Source organism: Gorilla gorilla, chromosome 4, assembly GCF_029281585.2.
Source record: "Gorilla gorilla gorilla isolate KB3781 chromosome 4, NHGRI_mGorGor1-v2.1_pri, whole genome shotgun sequence".
NCBI lineage: Eukaryota > Metazoa > Chordata > Mammalia > Primates > Hominidae > Gorilla > Gorilla gorilla.
In genome coordinates, this window is record NC_073228.2 from 18,557,830 (window position 1) to 18,580,506 (window position 22,677).

At 49.4% G+C, this 22,677-nt stretch overlaps 1 protein-coding gene across 2 annotated transcripts in view; it reads left to right on the forward strand.

The window, feature by feature from the left end:
- The window catches only part of SDK2 (sidekick cell adhesion molecule 2), a 309,988-nt gene that overhangs the window by 227,998 nt on the left and 59,313 nt on the right, over window positions 1-22,677 (forward strand). For both annotated transcript variants that reach the window (XM_055389053.2, XM_055389054.2), the window contains exons 17-25: window positions 96-277; window positions 1,435-1,550; window positions 15,544-15,739; window positions 15,933-16,031; window positions 16,474-16,665; window positions 18,396-18,517; window positions 19,254-19,363; window positions 19,498-19,648; window positions 22,301-22,538. In XM_055389053.2, coding sequence (XP_055245028.2) covers window positions 96-277; window positions 1,435-1,550; window positions 15,544-15,739; window positions 15,933-16,031; window positions 16,474-16,665; window positions 18,396-18,517; window positions 19,254-19,363; window positions 19,498-19,648; window positions 22,301-22,538 — 1,406 coding nt within the window. The remainder of the gene's footprint in view (window positions 1-95; window positions 278-1,434; window positions 1,551-15,543; window positions 15,740-15,932; window positions 16,032-16,473; window positions 16,666-18,395; window positions 18,518-19,253; window positions 19,364-19,497; window positions 19,649-22,300; window positions 22,539-22,677) is intronic.

A 22,677-nucleotide genomic window follows, 5' to 3' on the forward strand; every position in this document is an offset into this window, starting at 1 on the left:
AAGTCCTATTGGACAGCGCTGCTCTGGACAATTTCCTGGGTACGAGGCCAAGCAAGCTGACTCTGACTCCACTGTGCCTCGCCTCTTCCCCTCAGGTACTGCCTGGCCGGGCTGCCCGTGGGGTACCAGTTTAAGAACATCACGGATGCTGATGTGAACAACCTGCTGCTGGAGGATCTCATCATTTGGACCAACTACGAGATCGAGGTGGCTGCTTACAACAGCGCTGGGCTGGGGGTCTACAGCAGTAAAGTCACCGAGTGGACGCTGCAGGGAGGTAGGTAGAGACTGTGGTCTCAGACCAGGCGCAGTGGCTCATGCGTATAATCCTAGCACTTTGGGAGGCCAAGACGGGAGGATTGCTCAAGCCCAGGAGTTTTAAGCCAGCCTGGGCAACATAGGGAGACTCCATCTCTACAAAAAGTGAAAAAAATTATCTGGGTGTGGTGGCATGCTACATGCTACAGTGGCACAGCTACTCAGGAGGCTATGGCAGGTGGATCGCTTGGGCCCAGGAGTTTGAGGCTAACCTAGGCAACATAGTGAGACCCTGTCTCTACAAAAAATGAACAGAACTAGCTCAGTGTAGTGGTACATGCCTGTGGTCCCAGCTACTCGGGAGGTCCCCAAGGCTGGAGCCTGGGGAAGTTAAGGCTGCAGTGAGCTGAGATCATGCCACTGCACTTCAGCCTAGGTGACAAAGTGAGACTCTGTCTCAAAAAAAAAAAAAAAAAGGTGAAATGAAATGAAAAGAGACTATGGCCTCAGAGGAGCATGTGCTTCCCCTTCTCCCAGTCCCATGCCTGTTGGGTTCTGTGCCTGTCCAGGCCCGAGAGCCTTGGCTGTGTGGCCTGTTCTCACCAGGCCCCTACTATTGCACCCTGGGACTGGAATCACCACCCCAGGCCAATCTACCCCACAGGGTGGGAGCACTGAGGGGAAGAGGAAGAGGAGGCTGGCTTGGACATGGTGAAGGGCAGAGGCTCCAGGCATATGGGGACCTTCTGTGAATTTCATGTTAAGTAGATCAAGAAACAGCTTACTTTTAGCATTCCACCTGAAAACCATGCCAGAGCATTTTTCATCCGCAGCCCTTTTATTTACCAGTACCCTGTGAGGTGGGTCAGGCAAGTTTTATTAAACGCAAACTAATCCAGAGAGAATATGAAGGCCTCTTAAGTCTACACAGCGAGGGAGGAGTTGGGGTGGGGTAGGGGGGTGCAAGGCAGAGGCTATAGCCCCCACCCCTGCATTTTCTCTACTGAACTGGGCAAGAGAGACTGACTAGGCCCCCTCCACCCCTGCGTTTTCTCTACTGAACTGGGCAAGAGAGACTGACTAGGCCCCCTCCACCCCTGCGTTTTCTCTACTGAACTGGGCAAGAGAGACTGACTGGGTCCCCTCCACCCCACCCCGTTCTCTCATCTCCTCTAGTTCCCACGGTCCCTCCCGGCAATGTGCACGCGGAAGCCACCAATTCCACGACCATCCGCTTCACCTGGAATGCCCCCAGCCCCCAGTTCATCAACGGCATCAACCAGGGCTACAAGGTACATGAGGCATCTCCTCACCCAAGAGGAGGCCCTAAGATCTTCTGGAGGAGGTGGGGAGAGGGGACAGAGGGGGCAGGAGGAAATCCCCCCTCTGTTTCTGAAGTCATTGGCTCGAGTCAAGCTAGGGACACACATTAGAGGAAAAGAGCTCCAGGCCTTCCCCAAGGCTACACGTGGGCCACAGGAAGTGCAGACACTGCCCTGACTGACACTCAGTGCTACGGTCCTTCCCAGCGAGACTGGGTTATACACAAAACCCAGGTTATTTCAGGCTCAGAAACACCTGGTGTAGGGGCCGGGCACAGTGGCTCACGTCTGTAATCCCCAATTTGGGAGGCTGAGGCGGGCAGCTCACCTGAGGTCAGAAGTTCAAGACCAGCCTGGCCAACATGGTGAAACTCCGTCTCTACTAAAAATACAAAAATTAGCTGGGCGTGGTGGCAGGGGCGCCTGTAATCCCAGCTACTCGGGAGGCTGAGGCAGGAGAATCACTTGAACCTGGGAGGCAGAGGTTGCAGTGAGCTGAGATTGCAGCCATTGCACTACACCCTGGGCAACAGAATGAAACTCTGTCTCAGAAAAAAAAAAGACAGAGAAAAAAAAAAAAGAAAAACACCTGGTATAGCCATGGCTCCATGAGAAAAATCCACCATTTACTTCTTACCGTGGCTCTTGTGGGCTTCATGCTCGAACGTATCCCCAGGCTATACTCGACTCCAGGTAGTGTGTGGTTAAGGGCACAGGATTAGGACTCAGACAGACTTGGTGGTTAAAGTCCCAGCTTTGCCTCTTGCTGGCAACCTGTGCATGTTCTTTAATATGTCTCAGCTTCTGTCCTTCAATCAATATTTATTGAGCAGCTACTCTATGCACTGCTCGCACCGCTGAATAACTAAAATAAACTCAGTTTTCTCATTTGCAAATGAAGATGATAATACCTGCTTCTTGGAGTTGTGTGAGGATTAAGTGAGATAATATTTCTAATTTGTTCAGCACAATGACAAACACATGATAAGCACTTGGAAAGTGATTTTAGTGGTCGTAGAAATGCATTTGGGCTGCTATAACCAAGTACCACAGACTGGATTGCTTAAAGCAACAGTCCCCAACCTTTTTGGCACCAGGGACCAGTTTCATGGAAGACAATTTTTCCATGGATTGGGGTGGGAGGAGGGATGGTTTCGGGTTGATTCAAGCATATGACATTATTGTGCACTTTATTTCTGTTACTATCACATTGTAGTATATAATGAAATAACTATACAACTCACCACAATGTAGAATCCATGGGAGCCCTGAGCTTGTTTTCCTGCAACTAGATGGTCCGATCTGGGGTTGATGGGAGACAGTGACAGATCATCAGGCATTAGATTCTCATAAGGAGTACGCAACCTAGATCCCTCACATCCGCAGTTCACAGCAGGGTTCACGCTCCTGTGAGAATCGAATGCTGCCACTGATGGGAGGTGGAGTTTGGGTGGTAATGTGAGCACTGGGGAGCAGCTGTAAGTACAGATGAAGCTTCACTTTCTTGCCTGCCGCTCACCTCCTGCTGTGCAGCCTGGTTCCTAACAGACCACAGACTGGTACCTGGTGGTCAGTGGGGGATTGGGGAACCCTGGCTTAAACAACAGAAATTTATTTTTGCACAGTTCTGGGGAGTAGAAGTACGAGATTACTGTGTGGGCAGGGTTGGTTTCCTCTGAGGCCTCTCTCCTTGACTTCTAGGTGTCTGTCTTCACTCTGTGTCTGTGTCCAAAGAGATCTTGGCTCACTGCAACCTCCACCTCCCATGTTCAAGCAATTCTCTTGCCTCAGCCTCCCGAGTAGCTGGGACTATAGGCATGTGCCACCATGTCTGGCTAATTTTTTTGTATTTTCAATAGAGATGGGGTTTCACCACGTTGGCCAGGCTGGTCTCAGACTCCCAACCTCAAGTAATTCGACTGCCTTGGCCTCCCAGAGTGCTGGGATTACAGGCATGAGCCACCGCGCCTGGCCTAAATGTCCTCTTCTTATAGGGACCTCAGTCACATTGGATGGATTAGGGCCCACACTAATGACCTCATTTAACTACCTCTTTAACAATTCTGTCTCCAAATACAGTCACATTCTGGGGTGCTGGGGGTTAGAATTTAAACATACAGATTTTGCAGACACAACTCAGCCCATAACAAATAATAATAGTAATAATAGCAGTAGACCAGGCATGGTGGCTCATGCCTGTAATCCTTGTACTTTGGGAGTCTGAGGTGGGTGGATTACCTGAGGTTGGGAGTTCAAGACCAGCCTGGCCAACATGGTGAAATCCCATCTCTACTAAAAATATATATATATATATACACATATATATATATGCATATATATACACACACACACATATATATGTATATGTATATGTTCCAGGATATATGTATATGTATATGTGTATATGCATATACATATATACGTATATATACACATATACGTATATGTATGTGTATATGCACATATACGTATATGTATATATGTATATGCACATATACGTATATGTATATATGTATATGCACATATACGTATATGTATATATGTATATGCACATATACGTATATGTATATATGTATATGTACATATACGTATATGTATATATGTATATGTACATATACGTATATGTATATATACACATATATAGGTATATGTGTATATGCATATACATATATGTATATACATATACGTATATATACGTATATACACGTATATATACGTATATACATATACATATACACGTATATATATGCATATATACGTATACATATATACGTATATATACATATACATATATACATATACATATATACACATATACATATATATACATATACATATATACACACACACACACACACAAATTAACTGGGCATGGTGGCGCATGCCTGTAGTCCCAGCTACTCGAGAGACTGAGGCAGGGGAATTGCTTGAACCTGGGAGGCGGAGGTTGCAGTGAGCTGAGATTCTGCCACTACACTCCAGCGAGACTCTGACCAAAAAAAAAATAGCAGTAATAATAGTAGTAGTAGTACATTTGCTCTCCTTCCAACTGTGCTAAAAGTCAGGACTTCTCAGTCCTCCCATCCTGGAACACAGACCTCAGAGCCCAGGCCCGGTTCTCTCGTGTCATTCCACGTGGGCCCCGTGCCTGTCCTCCCCACGGATGACTAAAGACAGAGCACAGCATGGGGGATCCACACTATGTTTTAAAGGGGTAGGACCTGCCCCCAGCAACGTGGGGCAGACGGAAGGATGCCGTCCACTCCCTCCAGATGTGGGAGGGGAGGCAAAGCATTTGAGGGGAGGCCAGCTGTGAAGCGGAGAGCACTGCAGGCCCTGAGCTTCAGCCCAGGGAACGCATGACCTCGAGGTGACCACTGACACATCCCGAAGGCTCCTGCACCCCTCTGCACTGTGCTTGCCACAACTAAGATTAATTATAGGACTCGCTGCCTTAGCGGTTCTTCCTCCAAAGTGGGGGAGGCTGGACAAGAAGGGACTGGGATGAAATAATGAAGAGGAGTTTCTGCTAGTGTTGCAAGCAAACAAAGGAGGGATGGTCCAGAACTGGAAATGACCCAGCTTCACTCCGGCCTTGGCCCTCTCAATCCCAGGAAGGCAGTGAACCCAAGGTCGAGCAGAGCTTTGCAGGGCAGGGAGCAGCAGCTGAATTCTTGGAGCACTCGCTGCCGGAAAACTCTCCTAATTGGGACCCTGGGGGGAGGCAGGGGAAGGAAGGGGAGGCCGGCATTGCTGAAGAGCAGAGGAGCTGAACTGGGAACAATTAGCTTCTTGCTACCAATTCTAAGCACAAGTTTTATTCTACATATGGGAGAGCTGAGCTACAAACTTTTAAGGCAAACAGCTCCCCCGAGGGCCAGGAAGGCCAGCCCGTGGCCAGGACAATTAGGGCAGTGGCCCATGGTGACCCAGAGCAAGAGGAGGTGGCAGAGGCCACTGAATTCCCAGGTCCAGTCAGTGCCCAGCCCCCAGTAGCTACTCGATAAAGGTCAGCAGGAGTGAATTGCCCAGATGTTTTGAGCACAGAAACTAGTGGAGGAGTAAGGAGAGCTCACACTTACAGGGCCCTTTCTCTGGGCCAGGCAGTACACTAAATGCTTCGCTCACATTTATCTTTCATGCAAGCAGCACAGGGACTCTAAGAAGCAGCATTATCCGCCAGGCGTGGTGGCTCATGCCTGGAATCCTAGCACTTTGGGAGGCCGAGGCAGGCAGATCACTTGAGGTCGAGAGTTTGAAAACAGCCTGGCCAATATGGTGAAACCTCATCTCTACTGAAAATACAAAAATTAGCCAGGTGTGGTGACACACGTCTCTAATCCCAGCTACAGACATAGGAGGCCGAGGCAGGAGAATCGCTTGAACCCAGGAGGCGGACATTGCAGTGAGCTGAGATCACGCCACTTCGCTCCAGCCTGGGAGACAGAGCTAGACTCTGTCTCAAAACAAACAAACAAACAAACAAACAAAAACAAAAACAAAAACAAAAAGGAATATTATCATCACACCATTTTACAGAGAAAGAAACTGAGGCACCAGAGGGAAGTTACTTGTTCAAGGTCAAACACAGTGTCAAGGTCATGCAAAGCTCAGATTCAAACCAGAGCCTTCACTTTTCCTTACATTAAAAAGAAAATGTCAGGCTGGGCACTGTGGCTCATGCCTGGAATCGCAACACTTTGGGAGGCCAAGACAGGGGGATCTCTTGAGCCCAGGAGTTTGAGACCAGCCTGGCAATACGGCAAGACTCCATCTTTACACACACAAAAAAGTTAGTCAGGTGTGGTGTTGAGTGCCTGTGATCACAGCTACTCAGGAGGCTAAGACAGGGAGGATTGTTTGAGACCATGATTCGAGGCTACAGTGAGCTGAAATCACGCCACTGCACTCCAGCCCGAGTGACAGAGTGAGACCCTGTGTCAAAAAAAGAAAGAGAGAGAGAGACAGAGACAGACAGACAGACAGACACAGAGAGAGAGAGAGAATGTATTATTTTTAATTGTAGATAACATTTTCAATACCAATGGATAAAAGCAGAGATTATTTTCCTCTGCTTCTTTAGCCTTCAGCACATCACAAGGAGAAAAAAGCAGTGTTTGTCCCTTGTATATCTCCAATGAGAATGAGCATTTTTCCCCTTTTGTGTTTTTTTTTTCTTTCTTCCTTTTTTTTTGAGATGGAGTTTCGCTCTTGTTGCCCGGGCTGGAATGCAGTGGCGCAATCTCAGCTCACCGCAACCTCTGCCTCCCAGGTTCAGGCGATTCTTGTGCCTCAGCCTCCCAAGTAGCTGGGATTACAGGGGCATGTGCCACCATGCTCAGCTAATTTTTTTTTTTTTTTTTTTAAGACAGAGTCTTGCTCGGTCACCCAGGTTGGATCTCGGCTCACTGCAACCTCCGCCTCCTGGGCTCAAGTGATTCTCCTACCTCAGCCTCCCGAGTAGCTGGAACTACAGGCATATGCCACCATGCCCGGCTAATTTTTGTATTTTTAGTAGACATGGGGTTTCACCACGTTGACCAGGCTGGTCTCAAACTCCTGACCTCAAATGACCCACCCACCTTGGCCTCCCAAAGTGCTGGCATTATAGGCGTGAGCCACCGCACCCGGCTGCCCCCTTTTAATTGTGAAAATTTTCAAACATCCACCCAAGTAGAGGAAAGACTGCAGTGAACACCTGTATCCCCATTCCCAGCTTTAACAATGCCCAACTCCTAGCCAGGTATGTTCCATCTCTGCCCCAACCCTCTGCCTCTCCCCTGGAACATTTTGAAGCAAATTCCAGGCATTGTATCAGTTCATCCATGAATGTTTCTGGAAAGAAACAGTATAGATGAGATCTCTATTTAAAATAAAACCACAGTAACCGCATTATCATTATGATAGCTAAAAATATCAGCAGGCCCTGTAATATCATCAGATATCCAGTCAGCCTTCAAATTCTCTTGATTGCCGCATAATTTGTTACTCGTGGTTTTATTTGCTTCAGGATCTAAATGAAGTTCACACAATTGCAGTCAGTTGAGGGGTTTTTTTTAGGTCTCAGTCGATCTATAGATTCTTTCTCTCTCTCTCTCTTTCTCTCTCCCTTTCTCTTTCTTGTAATTTATTTGGGAAGAAACTTAGTCATTTGTCCAACAGAATTTTCCACAGTCTGGATTTCGCTGATTGCATCCCTGTGGGGTCATTCAATGCATTCCTCCAAACAATATAGTTACAATGAATTGTAACTTAAAGCTAGAGGCTAATCTGATTCAGGTTTGATTTTTTGTTATTTGAAATATTTTACTTCGGGGTGTGATGGCTCACGCCTGTAATCCCAACACTTTGGGAGGCCAAGGCGGGTGGATCACGAGGTCAGGAGATCAAGACCATCCTGGCTAACACGGTGAAACCCCGTCTCTACTAAAAATATTTAAAAAATTAGCCAGGTGCAGTGGCAGGCACCTGTAGTCCCAGCTACTCGGGAGGCTGAGGCAGGAGAATGGCATGAACCCAGGAGGCAGAGGTTGCCATGAGCTGAGATCACACCACTGCACTCCAGCCTGGGTGACAGAGCGAGACTCCATCTCAAAAAAAAAAAAAAAAAAAAATTAGCCAGGTGTAGTGGTACATGCCTGTAATCTCAGCTACTCGGGAGGCTGAGGCAGAAGAATTGCTTGAATTCTTGAGGCGGGGGTTGCAGTGAGCAGAGATCACACCATTGTACTCCAGTCTAGGCGACAGAGCCAGACTCTGTCTCAAAAAAAAAGAAATATTTTACTTCCTAGATGGTGTTATGTATTTTGATCAGAAAGCACAAAGTCCAGCTGTCTCTCTTACTGTGAAGTCAACCACTGACAGTCATCTCTGAGCTATCATTTCAATAAGGGTTATAATATGGGGATAGGCAAATATTATCATTTCTTCTTGACTTAGTAGCTGAAATGCTTTCAGAAACAAGAATTTTCCCTTTATCAACTTTTTGGTTACCTGAAGTTTCAGTTTATCCAGGAAAAGCAAGGTAAGCATTTAATTATTTTCCCTTACTTACCAATTTTTCGTAGAATGAATTGGTTCTGGCCGGGCATGGTGTATCACACCTGTAATCCCAACACTTTGGGAGGATGAGGCAGAGGCTTGCTTGAGGCCAGGAGTTCAAGACCAGCCTAGGCAATATAGTGAGACTCCCCCCCCCCCGCCATCTCTATTTCTAAAAAACAGAAAAAATAAAGAATAAATTGATTCCTTATTGTCTTATCAGGTAACAGATGAGCTTGGGTTGGAGGGGGACGTCTCTCTGTTTTGTTTTGGGTTTGGTAGTATTATTAGATAACTAAGGTTTTTTTTTTGTTTTGTTTTTTGTTTTACAAATCTGACATGTTTCAATCCATTACCATTATTATGCTTCTTAAATGGTACTGGGTGCTGCCAATTCAGTGGTATAAATGGACCCATCACTGGCCTCTTCGACTTGATGGTGAGCCCTCCTGACATGGCCCCAGTAGTCTCTGATAGCTTCCTTGCAATTTGGTATGACAAGATGTTCCAGACTATTATATATACATTCCCCTCACTGTGCCAGGCATCGGCCATTTCTTTAAGGGGCTCTTGCTGCTTTCAGTGAGAAATGATAGTTAGATACCACAGTTTTAGCACTTGCATTGCATTTATTCCAGAAATGGTTGTTGTTTCTAGGCCCTGTTAATGGCTAGCTAAACAATACTTTATTTTTTAAGATTCTACAGATACTCACACTTTCAATTCCATTTCATGATGACAGACTCTTTAATAATCTCATTGGTCTTTTGTCCATACTGAAAATCCAGTTCCTACAATACCAGCATTTTACCCACCTACGTTATTCCCACAAACACACACAACAGTTTCAGAATAGTCATATCCACACTATGATTACTGAACGTAGTTTCCAATCATTGCCATTCTTCTTGTTCCTGAGGTATATCCCTCTAGGGATGGACTTCGCACTGCATTGCTAAGTCTTTTGAAGTCATTTCTCTCTGTAATTTTACCACAGCTCAATACCCTATTAGTTCATTTGCTTCATTGTGGTTTTGATTTTTAGGGATTGATTTTTTAATTTAATTTTGTTCTATAATTACGTTGAATATTTACATAATAAAGTCAAGTCTACAAAGCAAATTCAGAGAAAATCAGCTTCAATCCTTGTCCTCTCACTCCCCTATAGGTCTGATTGCTTTCTATTTTCTTGGTTTGGTTTTTTCTTCCATTTTTTTTAATATAAACAAGTACAGGCCAGGCGCGGTGGCTCACGCCTGTAATTCCAGCACTTTGGGAGGCCGAGGCAGGCAGATCATTTGAGATCAGGAGTTCAAGACCACCATGGCCAACATAGTGAAATCCCATCTCCATTAAAAATACAAAAAAAAAAAAATTAGCTGGGCATGATGGCAGGTGCCTGTAATCCCAGCTATTCAGGAGGCTGAGGCAGGAGAATCGTTTGAACTGGGGAGGCAGAGATTGCAGTGAGCCGAGATCTCGCCACTGCACCCTAGCCTAGGCAACAGAGCGAGACTCCATCTCAAAAAAAAGAGAGTATAGTAGGCCCTTCTTAGCCATGGATTCCACATCTGTGGATTCAGCCAATCTCATATGGTTCTGAAAATATTCAGAAAAAATTGCATCTATATTAAACATGTACAGACTTTTTTGTCATTATTCCCCCAAACAATACAGTATAACAACAATTTACATAGCATTTATATTTATGTTATGTATTACATATGTTATATGTTATGTATTACATTATGTTATGTATTACAATAATCTAAAGGTGCTTTAAGATATATAAGAGGAGGGACAGGGCACGGTGGCTCACGACTGTAATCCCAGCACTTTGGGAGGCCAAGGCGGGCGGATCACGAGGTCAGGAGATCGAGACCATCCTGGCTAACACGGTGAAACCCCGTTTCTACTAAAAATGCCAAAAAATTAGCCGGGCGTGGTGGCGGTGAAACCCCGTTTCTACTAAAAATGCCAAAAAATTAGCCGGGCGTGGTGGCAGGCGCCTGTAGTCCCAGCTACTCAGGAGGCTGAGGCAGGAGAATGGCGTGAACCCAAGAGGCGGAGCTTGCAGTGAGCCGAGATCGCGCCACTGCACTCCAGCCTGGGCGACAGAGCGAGACTCCGTCTCAAAAAAAAAGATATATAAGAGGAGGTATGTAGGTTACATGCAAATACTACACCTTTTTATATCAGATACTTGAGCAGCTGTGGGTTTTGGTATCTGCGGGGGGTCCTGGAACCAATCCCACATGAATACCAAGGATTTGCTGTACATGCATACATAAATGTGTACGCTCTCCTCAGATAAGTGACAATGTACTTTCCACATTCTCGATCTTTATATATATATATTTATATATATGTATTTATATATGTATTTATATATATGTATTTATATATATATGTTTTTTGTTTTGTTTTTTTTTTTGAGATGGAGTTTTGTTCTTTTGCCCAGGCTGGAGTGCAGTGTCGCAATCTTGGCTCGCTGCAACCTCTGCCTTCCAGTTTCAAGCAATTCTCCTGCCTCGGCCTCCAGAGTAGCTGGGATTACAGGCACCAGCCACCACGCGCGGCTAATTTTGGTATTTTTAGTAGAGACGGGGTTTCACATGTTAGCCAAGCTGGTCTCGAACTCCTGACCTCATGATTCGCCCACGTTGGCCTCCCAAAGTGCTGGGATTATAGGCGTGAGCCACTGTGCCCGGTCCCTATATTATTATCATTATTTAGAATGCATTTTGGAGCTCACTCCACAAAAGTATAGAGAGACATCCCTTGTTCCTTTTGACACCTGTATCCCCTGCTATCATATGGATCTCCCATAGTTTAATCAAGCAGCCCCCAGGTGATGACATTTTGGTTGTTTCTAGTCTTACTATAACTACTCTTTCTGTGGTGAATAGTTTTGTGCATATATCTTTTTTTTTTTTTTTCTGAGATGGAGTTTCGCTCTTGTTGCCCAGGCTGGAGTACAGCAGCGTGATCTCGGCTCACTGCAACCTCCACCTCCAGGTTCAAGCAATTCTCCTGCCTCAGCCTCCCAGGTAGCTAGGATTATAGGCACCGGCCACCACGCCTGGCTAATTTTTTGTATTTTTAGTAGAGACGGGGTTTCACCATGTTGGCCAGGCTGGCCTCGAACTCCTAACCTCAGGTGACCACCCACCTCGGCCTCCCAAAGTGCTGGGATTATAGGCATGAGCCACTGCACTCGACCTCTTTTTTTGTTTTCACAGTATAACTTTGGACTAGATTCCTAGAAATGAGATTGTTGAGTCAAAGGGAAAATGTGTAAATAATTTTGCTACAATTGCCAAATACCCCTCATTCAATTTATTTTTTGACCTTTTAATTTTTAAACCTAAAATATGTGATTCAAAAAACCAAAAAAAAGTAAAAAATAGTAAACATATAGTGGAAGGCCTCCATCCCACCCTAGTCTCCCACCTGCCTGGTTGTGCTGTGCCCAACTCCAAAACTCTCCTCACTCCAGGTGGCCACCGTTGTTGGTTTCTTACGTCTCCTTCCAAGTTGTTTTTTGGGAGTCTGTGCGTGTGCAAAGAGATAGAGGGAGAGAGACAGAGAGACAGGATTTCTCTGACCCTTTTTTTTTTTTTTTTTTTTGAGGCAGAGTCTTACTGTGTCACCCAGGCTGGAATGCAGTGGCACCATGTCGGCTCACTGCAACCTCCACCTCCCAGGTTCAAGCAATTCTCCTGCTTCGGCCTCCCAAGTAGCTGGGATTACAGGCATGCGCCACCACCCCCGGCTAATTTTTGTATTATTAGTAGAGACAGGGTTTCACCATGTTGGCCAGGTTGGTCTCAAACTCCTGACCTCAGGTAATCCACCCGCCTCGGCCTCCCAAAGTGCTGGGATTACAGGCATGAGCCACCGCGCCTAGCCTAACTTTTATTTTCTAACTTTAGTAGCTAGATGCCATATACACCATCCTACACCCTCAACCCTGTAGAGTACTGCCTCCACCAGGGACAGGAGACATTTCACCTGCTCCTCCCTGAAACCCAGCAAGGCAGCTGTTTCTATCCCCTAGAATAGCCTGAGGCTCAGACTGGTCAAGTGACTTTCCGTGAGTCCCACAGTAAGTGACAGAGCTGGGTTCAGGTTCAAGTGTGCCAGCTGCAAGGCTGCCCTCCCCCAACACCCTCCATCAGCAGCACCGCTGCTCAGTTACAAGGCTTGCCTCCTGGGCCTCTGCTCTCTAAGGGGGAATTTCGTGTCCCAGGAACCCAGGTCTAATGCTCGTTCCCCAGAAGCCTTCTCAGGGGAGCCCTGTCTGCTTAGAACCTGAGACTAAGGACCTAGTATGGTAAATCAACACTGAAACTGACTAACAAGGAGAAGGCACAGAGACGTCCTAAAGAACACTCATCTCAGCAGCTCTGTGTACCTTTGAGAGACAGAGGTCATCATGAAAGGTCTCAGGGTCCACAAACTGAGCCAGCTCTTAGTAGGTCCATGTGCAAGCTCCTTAACCTTCCTGAACCTCAGTTTCCTTTTCTGTAACAGCATAGGACAATGATTTCCATCTGCTCCTCATTGTGATGATTAAATAAGGCCAGGCACATGGTAAGAGTTCAACATGTGGAAGCCCTGTTGTGTGTTGAGCTGAGCACTGAAGTTCCATCCCATGGCTGCCCAGAGCCCAATCCCTTTAGGGCAATGAAGGACACAAAAGGCAATTTTACTGTCTCTCTCCCTGGACCTGAGGCAGGGAGGCCTCCTATCCCCAAGCCTCCTCCTCTCCACGTGCAGCTGGAGAAGGACAAGTGGCTCACATCCCAGAGTAAATATTTTGAAACAGCCACAGGAACCCATGACCCTGCTGCCATCTTGGATCCAGGTGTCAAGCTGTAGGATAATGAAGTCAACAGCGTGACTCCACAAACCACACTGCCATTACCCTGTGCACTTCCTCTGGGTCATTTTTGTGGGTAAGGCCCGGTGATATTGTTTTAAGGCACATGTAAAGACACCCTTTTTCCTTTATTTAAAAAAAAATGGTAGAGCTTATAATTGGCCTAAGCCCAGGAAAATAATATTTACCCAGATTTTATACTTGCTGGGGAACACACCACACAATTCTAACAGCATAATTAATTTGAATTTACGTTAATTAAATTAAATTAAAACATTAAACTTGTTTCTTAATGTACTCCAAAGAAGCTCGGCAACATAATTGCTATGAAACAAGATAATCGAAATACGGAGGATATTTAACACACTTATTAAATGCCACTTAGTATTTCTGTTTAGTATTTTGAGGGTCTAATTAGTGTCTAATTAACTTGCTATAGGCTATCTTTTCACAATACCAATTAAATTTCAAAACATCCTTTATAAATACACAGCCATGAAAAGGAGAAGATTAAGCATTGTTATAGGCATGAGTTAACCGGGAGACATTGGCGTGGTATTGTTTTATATCTATAAATACCCGTGCTCATTAAAACTCATCAAGTGTTGCTTTTCACCATTAATTGCTATTTAATCAACTTCAAATAAATGAGGAAATCTCTGAAACCAGCTGTCATTATTGGAGACAGATGAAGGGCCTAGAAACAGGAGCGTGAGGTGAGAGCAGGAGGCGAGACAGGCGGGAGGGGGCGGGGGCCAGGTGCGATCTGCAGAGGGGAGATGAGCGAGAACTTGAGGGATTTCCAGATGGGACTTTCTTGCCGATGCCCCGCCTCTACTTGATATTTAAGATGGAAATCCCAACTTAGAAGGAGTGTAAGAGGATAATAGTTACCCACAAACTGAAGTTCCCAGCTCTGTAGGAAGTAACCCTTGGAGAGCTCCAAAGACGAAGCTGCCCCAGCTCACATGGGGCAAGATGTAGGAGCTCAGGGCTTGGAATCCCAGAACCAGCTTCCCCCTACCTGTGTGAGCCTCTTTGAGCCTCAGTTTCCTCATCTGTAAAATACAGGGTTGGGCTGGGCACAGTGGCTCACGCCCGTAATCCCAGCACTTTGGGAGGCCGAGGCGGGCGGATCACTTGAGGTCAGGAGTTCGAGACCAGCCTGGCCAACATGGTGAAACCTCATCTCTACTAAAAATACCAAAATTAGCAGGGCATGGTGGTGCATGTCTGTAATCCCATCTACTCGGGAGGCTGAGACAGGAGAATCACTTGAACCCGGGAGGCAGAGGTTGCAGTGAGCCTAGATCTTGCCACTGTACTCCAGCCTGGGCGACAAAGTAAGACTCTGTCTCAAAAAATAAAAAAAAAATAAATAAATAAATAATAAAATAAAATACAGGGCTAGGCCGAGCATAGTGGCTAACACCTATAATCCCAGCACTTTGGGAGGCTGAGGTGGGAGGACTGCTTTAGACCAGGAGATTGAGGCTGCAGTGAGCTGTGATCATGCCGCTGTACTCCAGCCTGGACAGCATAGTGAGACCCCATCTCAAAAAAGGAATACAGGGCCGGCTTCATGGGTGTGCCACCTGTGCAGTCGTCCAGGGCCCCACGTTTGGAAGGAACCCACACTTAGTTAAATGCTCTGATGCTATCATCTTAAAATTCTTAGTCGTTTTTGAACAAGGGCTAAATTTTTCATTTTGCACTGAGCCTGCAAATTATGCAGCTGTTCCTGGTGAAATGCCTCCCTCCTGGATCTCTGTGAGAATTGAGTACGAGGCGATTCCTGGGAAGCACCCAGCACAGTGCTTTGCATAAAGTCAGTGGCTCAAGAAGTGGAGAAGCGCCCCAAAGTGAACCCCAGTACCCCGCAGGTTCCCTGCACTGCCTGTTCCTTCCCTCGGAGGAGGCACCACAGGGACTCCGGTCCCCGGACACCATCTGTTGATTGGCCCAGCCTGTGGGAGAGGGCTTGGCCTCCTCTGGAACCTTCCTGCTGCCCTGTGTGACTTACTCGCCTCTCCGCAGCTGATCGCCTGGGAGCCGGAACAGGAAGAGGAAGTTACCATGGTGACCGCCCGGCCTAACTTTCAAGACAGCATCCACGTGGGCTTCGTATCTGGCCTGAAGAAGTTCACCGAGTACTTCACCTCAGTGCTGTGTTTCACCACCCCCGGGGACGGGCCACGCAGCACCCCACAGCTGGTGCGCACCCATGAGGATGGTAGGCACCCCCCAGCCCTGCTCCTTCTGCCCCCCCCCACCCAAAGCCAGGCTGGGCGCCCCAGGCAGAAGGGTGGCCCAGGCTTGTCTCCCAGGCTGAGATACCCCCAGATTACCACAGGCTGTCTCACAGATAGTGGTCTCTCTCTGGCTCTAACTGGCCTTTGGGGGTGGGGGTTCCTTTTGGGGTGCAGTGCCTGGGCCCGTGGGACACCTGAGCTTCAGTGAGATCCTGGACACATCGCTGAAGGTCAGCTGGCAAGAGCCGGGAGAGAAAAATGGCATCCTCACAGGTAGGCACTGCAGTGTTTCTGAACCAGACGGCAGGACAGGGCTGGGAAAGGTCAGAGCTGGTCCATCCCCTGCCTTTGAGCTACTTTTCACCCAAACTCTTGAAGCCAACCCATGCTTTCTTAGAAACCACTCACAGGAGGCTCTTGGCACCTCCACTTCATAACACATCCCAGAGTCTGCAGCCCCACACCTTCTGCCACAGATCTCAGTGGCTGCCATGATGCCTCACTATGTCCCCTGCAATTCCCTGAAGTGCTGGCATCCCACTGAGGCGACACCTGAGACCCAGGGCATGATGCCAACAGCTCCCACCTCCCTTGGCCCCATTGCTCCCAGTGTGGATCTAATTGCCAGCCTAGTGGAGAAGTGAGAAGTGGAGTAGTGGGTCAGGCCAACTTGTGATCACAGCCAAGCTCATGCCAACACGGCGGCTCTCCCCAGGGTACCGGATCTCCTGGGAGGAGTACAATCGAACCAACACCCGTGTGACCCACTACCTGCCCAACGTGACCCTGGAGTACCGTGTCACGGGCCTCACCGCGCTCACCACCTACACCATCGAGGTGGCCGCCATGACCTCAAAGGGCCAGGGCCAAGTGTCCGCCTCCACCATCTCCTCTGGGGTGCCCCCAGGTAAGTGCCCACTCTCAAGGCAGGACTCTTTGAGTTCTCCTGAGCAGCATGCCATTCAAGAGGCCCCTTGTCGGCTGGGCGTGGTGGCTCATGCCTGTAGTCCCAGCACCTTGGGAGGCTGAGGCAGGCATATCACTTGAGGTCAGGAGTTCGAGACCAGCCTGGCCAACATGGTGAAACCCTACTAAAAATACAAAAATTAGCCAGCTGTGGTGGTGCATGCTTGTGATCCTAGTTAGTTGGGAGGCTGAGGATGGAAGATCGCTTGAACCCAGGAGGTAGAGGTTGCAGCGAGCTGAGATCACACCACTGCACTCCAGTCTGGGTGACAGGGCCACATCGCGTCTCAAAAATAAAAATAAAAAGAGGCCCCTTGTCTTTCAGGAATACCAGCGTTCTTCCCACAGGCTCTCCCCTTCCCTTGTGCCGTGTGGGTCTGGGTCGTCTCAGAGCAGGCGGAATCCCTGGGATCCCAGGTCTCTGGACAGGGGCTCCCCTGGCCCCCTGCTGCATCCTCCCACAGCTCTCAGAAAAGCAGAGGCCCCCTGCCTTGTGTCATTTCCCCACCAGTCCCTCCCTTCACCCATTTCTCACCAGATTCCACACCAGGCAATGGTATCTGTGATTCAGGGGAAAATTTCCCACTGTCGCCCAGAGGGTCCACCTTGGATTCCAGCGTGTGGAAGGATTGGTTGGGAGGTGGCAGAGCACGGTGGGGCTACTCCTAGGCCTGGCACAGAGAGCAAGCCGAGGTCCACTCTCAGCTCTGCTTCTGCCAAGCCCTACAACCTTGAGCAAGTTCCGTGTCCCCTCTGTGCCTCAGTTTCCCCATCTGTATATATGGGAAGTTGGACCAGATAACCATGTGGTCCCATCCAGATCAGTCAGGCAGTGCTTGTTTGACCTGCCAGCATCCCTCCACCTGCTGCATAGATGGCTGGGCTGCCTGAGTCTCAGCCAACCCCCAATGATAATTACAGCCATGCTGGCAAATAGGTATGTGGTGTTCACGGGGCATGGTGCTAGGAGCTTTGCACACGTCGACTCATTTAATCCCCACAACAACCCTGGGGGAGGTGTTGCTATTATCCTCTTCATTACCAAGGAGGACATGGAGGCACAGAGAGTTGGATAACTTGTGCAAAGACACGCAGCCTGTAAGTAGTGGAGTTTGATTTAAACTCATTCTGACTCCAGAATCTGTGTTCTTTCTGTGGTTCCTGAGCTCCAAGAGCCCCAGGATTCCTGGCCGGAAAATAAGCTTCCCCCTGTCCCCACCCATCCTCTCACCTTCCTGAGCTGTAATTAGGTGTAGGAGGTGTGCAGGGGTCTGTGCGGATGGAAGGGAGGATCGGTCCCGTTTGGTTTCTTTCTCAGCACAGCTTGGTTTTAATGCAGCTTTCAGCTGCCTTATGATTACCTTACTCACATCCAGAACTGCCAGGAAGAAGAAGGCATCCCGGCCCCTGTTTCCTGGCCCTGAGAGCCTCCTCTCAGCCCTAGGAGATCCCCTTTGACCCCCAACTCTGTCTCAGCCTCCTGGCATGAACATGGTTCTCCGTAAGACACAGGAACAAAGACTGTGGGTGGAGTGGGGCCGTGGCTGTGCTTCTCCTCAGACATTTCCAGGAAAAGCGTGACACACAGCCCCCTCCATGCCCAACAGTCCCGTTCAACATGGGGGGCCATTCTCGCCGGATCTCCTTCCCCACCCTGTTCTCCTTTTCCAGAACTCCCAGGGCCCCCCACCAACCTGGGCATTTCCAACATCGGCCCCCGCTCTGTGACGTTGCAGTTCAGGCCAGGCTACGATGGGAAAACCTCCATCTCCCGCTGGCTGGTGGAAGCCCAGGTAGGGCAGGCCTGGGGCCTGAGCAGCAGCCCCCGCCAGGGCACCCCGTGCTCTTGAGTGCAAAATCTTATGTGTATTTCAGCCTGTGTGAATTTTCATGTGCAGCTCTCAATGGCCCATTATACTCCAAATGCTCACACTTGCCAATGTTGTCTCCAACTCCCCCTGCCCCTCACCTGTGTACATGGAAAAACACACACACACTACAGTCCCCTCCTGGGTCGGGGGTTGCCTAGAAAAATACCCAGTTACTGGAATATCAAAATATCCGCCTTGGCTGTACCCTGGAATCATCAGGGGAGCGTTCAGAAGTGCCAACACCTGTGCCCCAACCCCAGAAACTCTGATTCTGATTTAGCTGGTTTGAGGGGCAGCCTGGGTCTCTGGAAGTACCCGGGGTGTTCAGGAGAATCACCTGGGCTGCTTGTTAAAAGCACAGATTCCTGGGCAGCACTCGAGGGATTTTGTAAGTAGTGGAGTTAGATTTAAACTCATTCTGACTCCAGAATCCAGAAATATATTGATCACAAGCATCCTGAGAGATTCTAAGGCAGGAGGGTTGAGTCACACTTGCAGTCATGTTTAGGGGCCTGGAAAGATGGTAGCCCCATATGGTGCCCTCCAGATGAGCCCTGGGTTCTGAACCACGTTCTTCCCTGGCAGGGCTTGAAGGGGCTCGGAGCACCCCGTGTGGGCCCTGTAGGCTGGACAGGCCTAAGGTCCTGCCCTTTTCCAGGTAGGCGTGGTTGGGGAGGGAGAGGAGTGGTTGCTGATCCACCAGCTCTCCAATGAGCCCGATGCCCGCTCCATGGAGGTGCCCGACCTCAACCCCTTCACCTGCTACAGGTAATGAGACTGGCCCGGGGAGAAGGCAGCAGCCTCAGGGCTGGGGGTGGGTGGGGGCTATGGCCCAGACCAGGACAGGGTTGAGAGCTGGGTGAGCTGCCCTTACCATCTTGCTCATCTCTCCCCAACCCCAGCTTCCGCATGCGCCAGGTGAACATCGTGGGCACCAGCCCCCCCAGTCAGCCTTCTAGAAAGATCCAGACCCTGCAGGCACCCCCTGACATGGCCCCAGCCAATGTGTCTCTGCGCACAGCCAGTGAGACCAGCCTGTGGCTGCGCTGGATGGTAAGGCTCCCTCGAGGGCAGGGGTGGGACCTCTCCATGAGCTTCTGGTCATTGCCTCCTAGAAGGTGCACATCAGAATTCCTACAGCTCCTTTTCCTCTCTTTCCGTTTTCTGATGAGATGCCTGATAATCAATATCTTAGTCAAACGAACAAATGCCCCCTCTGCCCGCCGATGACAGGAAGGAGCTCAAAAATACTGTTTACTGAGCATCGCCAAGTGGCAAGCATTTTAAATTTTCATCCCATTTGATTCTCCCAATAATCTTACAAAGGATACATGATCATCCCAATTTACAGCTAAGAAAACTGAGGCTCAGAGAGGTTAAGAACTTGCCCGCAGCCACACAGCTCCCAAGCGGCGGGTCTGGGGTTCAAGTGCCACTGTGGCATTCAGAGAGTGTCCCCAGATCCGGGCTGTGTGTTGAGGGTCATGACCCTGGGCCATCCTGCACGAGGTAGTGACAGTAACACACCGAGGCTTCCTCTCCTACCAGGCGCTGTTCTGACAACAAGCCTGTGACAGCAGAGTGATCCTGGTCCCCATTTTGCAGATGAGGAAACCGGGGCAGAAGAGAGGTCAGATCACTCGCCCAAGGCCTCCCGTATCCTCCCACGTGCTTTCATGAACAGCAGGGCTGAGGTCCCAACCCAGGGAATCTTTACCCACAAGTCCACAGCCCTAACCATCAGGCACACTGCCGTCTCATCCTCTGGAGAACAGGCCATTTCTCCCCACCAGGCCCTCTGGAACATCGTTTCCCAGCACGTGTCCCACAGAGCAGCAATCCCAGGAGGCGTGTGGAGCAAACAAGAATTCTTAGACAAATAAATGTGGGAACAGCACCGCATACCACAGCTCCATAGAGAATCCAGGAACACTAGCATAGCAGGAGCCCTCTTGACCCTGCTTCCCCAGGCCCATCTGACCACACAAACCCTTTGTTTCCACGTAAGATCTTACTCATTGTGCAAAACACAACTTGCAAACACACCACGCTGTGAAGTCATTATTGCCGTTCCCGTGTGCGGACAGCTTGATGCTAACGGCCGTGAAAGCGCTTGGCACCGTCAGTCCTCGATAAATATTAGTTATTAATTGCAGTTCCCTTCCCAGAGTGGCTGGAGCCTGAGCAGAGCTGCAGAGCTGTCTCGGCCCAGCTCAGTGCCCCGTGCACAGTGTGACCATACCCACCTCCTGCCCCTTTGCTCCCAGGCATCCCCACCCCAGGCCGGCTCCCTGCTTCCTTCCTGAATCTCACTTTAAGGTTTGCAGCTACTAAAAGGTTACAGCCTGATGCTGAGGGCAGGGACTGCACGGGGGAATAGAAAGGCAGTTGCCATGTGGCACAGGGCCCTAGACACCTCTCAGGCCCACGCTTAATGGTGCGTGGTCCATTACCTTTCCTCAGCAGGTAAAGGAACTTGCGCTTAAGCCCCATCTCCGGCTCTCAAGACCATCGATTGCTATCTTAATGGTCTTTGGTCGGCTTCACTAAGTGTCTGCAGAAGGGAGGAAGCGTGTAGTGAGCAGGGGAGGTTGGGGCCGAAGGTGAGGAGTGGGGTAAAGTGGGTCAGCCTAGGGTGAGCCTGTGGACCAAGGGCCCTCCAGAGCCCCTGGGGAAGCAGAACTGGGGGAGGTGAGGGCTGGAGATGCCCCCACCCCAGCTCTGTGCCCTTCAGAGTAGTGGAGGCCGGGCCCTGGGCTCCCCTCCCTGTGTGCACACCTGCACTCTCACCAGCACTGCCCATGGTCATCCACACAACCTTAAGCTGGTGACCACAGCCCCATCAGCCTAGTCCTAAGGCCCCAAAGAAATCTGACTTTTCTTTTCTGTGAGACTCAAACAAGAAGGAGGAGGCTGGTTGGGCGTGGTGGCTTATAATCCCAGCACTTTGGGAGGCCGAGGCGAGCAGATGACTTGAGCTGAGGAGTTTGAGACCAACCTAAGCAACATGGCGAAACCTCGTCTCTACAAAACTTAGCAGGCATAGTGGCACACGCCTATAGTCCCAGCAAGAGATTGCTTGAGCCCAGGAGGTAGAGGTTGCAGTGAGCTGAGACGGCACCATGGCACTGCAGCCTGAGAGACAGAGCCAGACCCTGTCTTAAAAAAAAAAAAGAAAAGAAAAAGGAGCCTGAAAATGCAGCAGGAGAGGCTGAGGTTTGCTGGACAGAAGGACTTCCTGACTGGCAGGTGCCCCACTCATCCTGCTCTCTGCCCATGCTCACTCAAAGGCAGGCATGAGCTGAGACCAGGTGCGGTAGGCAATTAAGTGTGTGCTGGCAGCCTGAGTGACAGAGATAAGCAGCAGAGACAGCAGAGCCAAAGGTGGCGGTGCTATCGGTGTGTCAGACACACAGCCTTTGTGGCTCCTGACTCCCTTGGCAGGGTAATAGATTTGTCACATACACAATAAAGAAAGGATGCTGCTTCTCTGTCCTCCCTGCAGGAAGATAAGAGCCCATCAGAAATACAGTCACACAACCTAAGCCACACTCGGGTGAGAGAGCCTCATGTGGACACTGACCGGGTGACAGTGGGATGGATAGCCCTGAAGGCGCCCTGGAGGAGAGGGTAGCAGGGCAGTTCCTCCCTGCACAGTGGGGGGGCCTGGCTCATAGCAGCTTTGCCACCCCTGCCCCGCTGCAGCCTCTCCCGGAGATGGAATACAATGGGAACCCTGAGTCCGTGGGCTATAAGATCAAGTACAGCCGGTCAGATGGGCATGGCAAGATGCTGAGCCACGTGGTGCAGGACCGTGTGGAGCGGGAGTACACCATCGAGGACCTGGAGGAGTGGACAGAGTACCGCGTCCAGGTCCAGGCCTTCAACGCCATCGGGAGCGGGCCCTGGAGCCAGACGGTGGTGGGCAGGACCCGGGAGTCAGGTACCAACCCCTCACACCCAGCCACCCTGCTCCCTGTCCCCTCCTTGGTCTCTGTGCCCTCAGGGTCATCCAAGGGTGTGCCAGGCTGAAGATGGTGTTCAAAAACAGCCTGAGCTCATTTCCTCTGCTGATGCTCAAT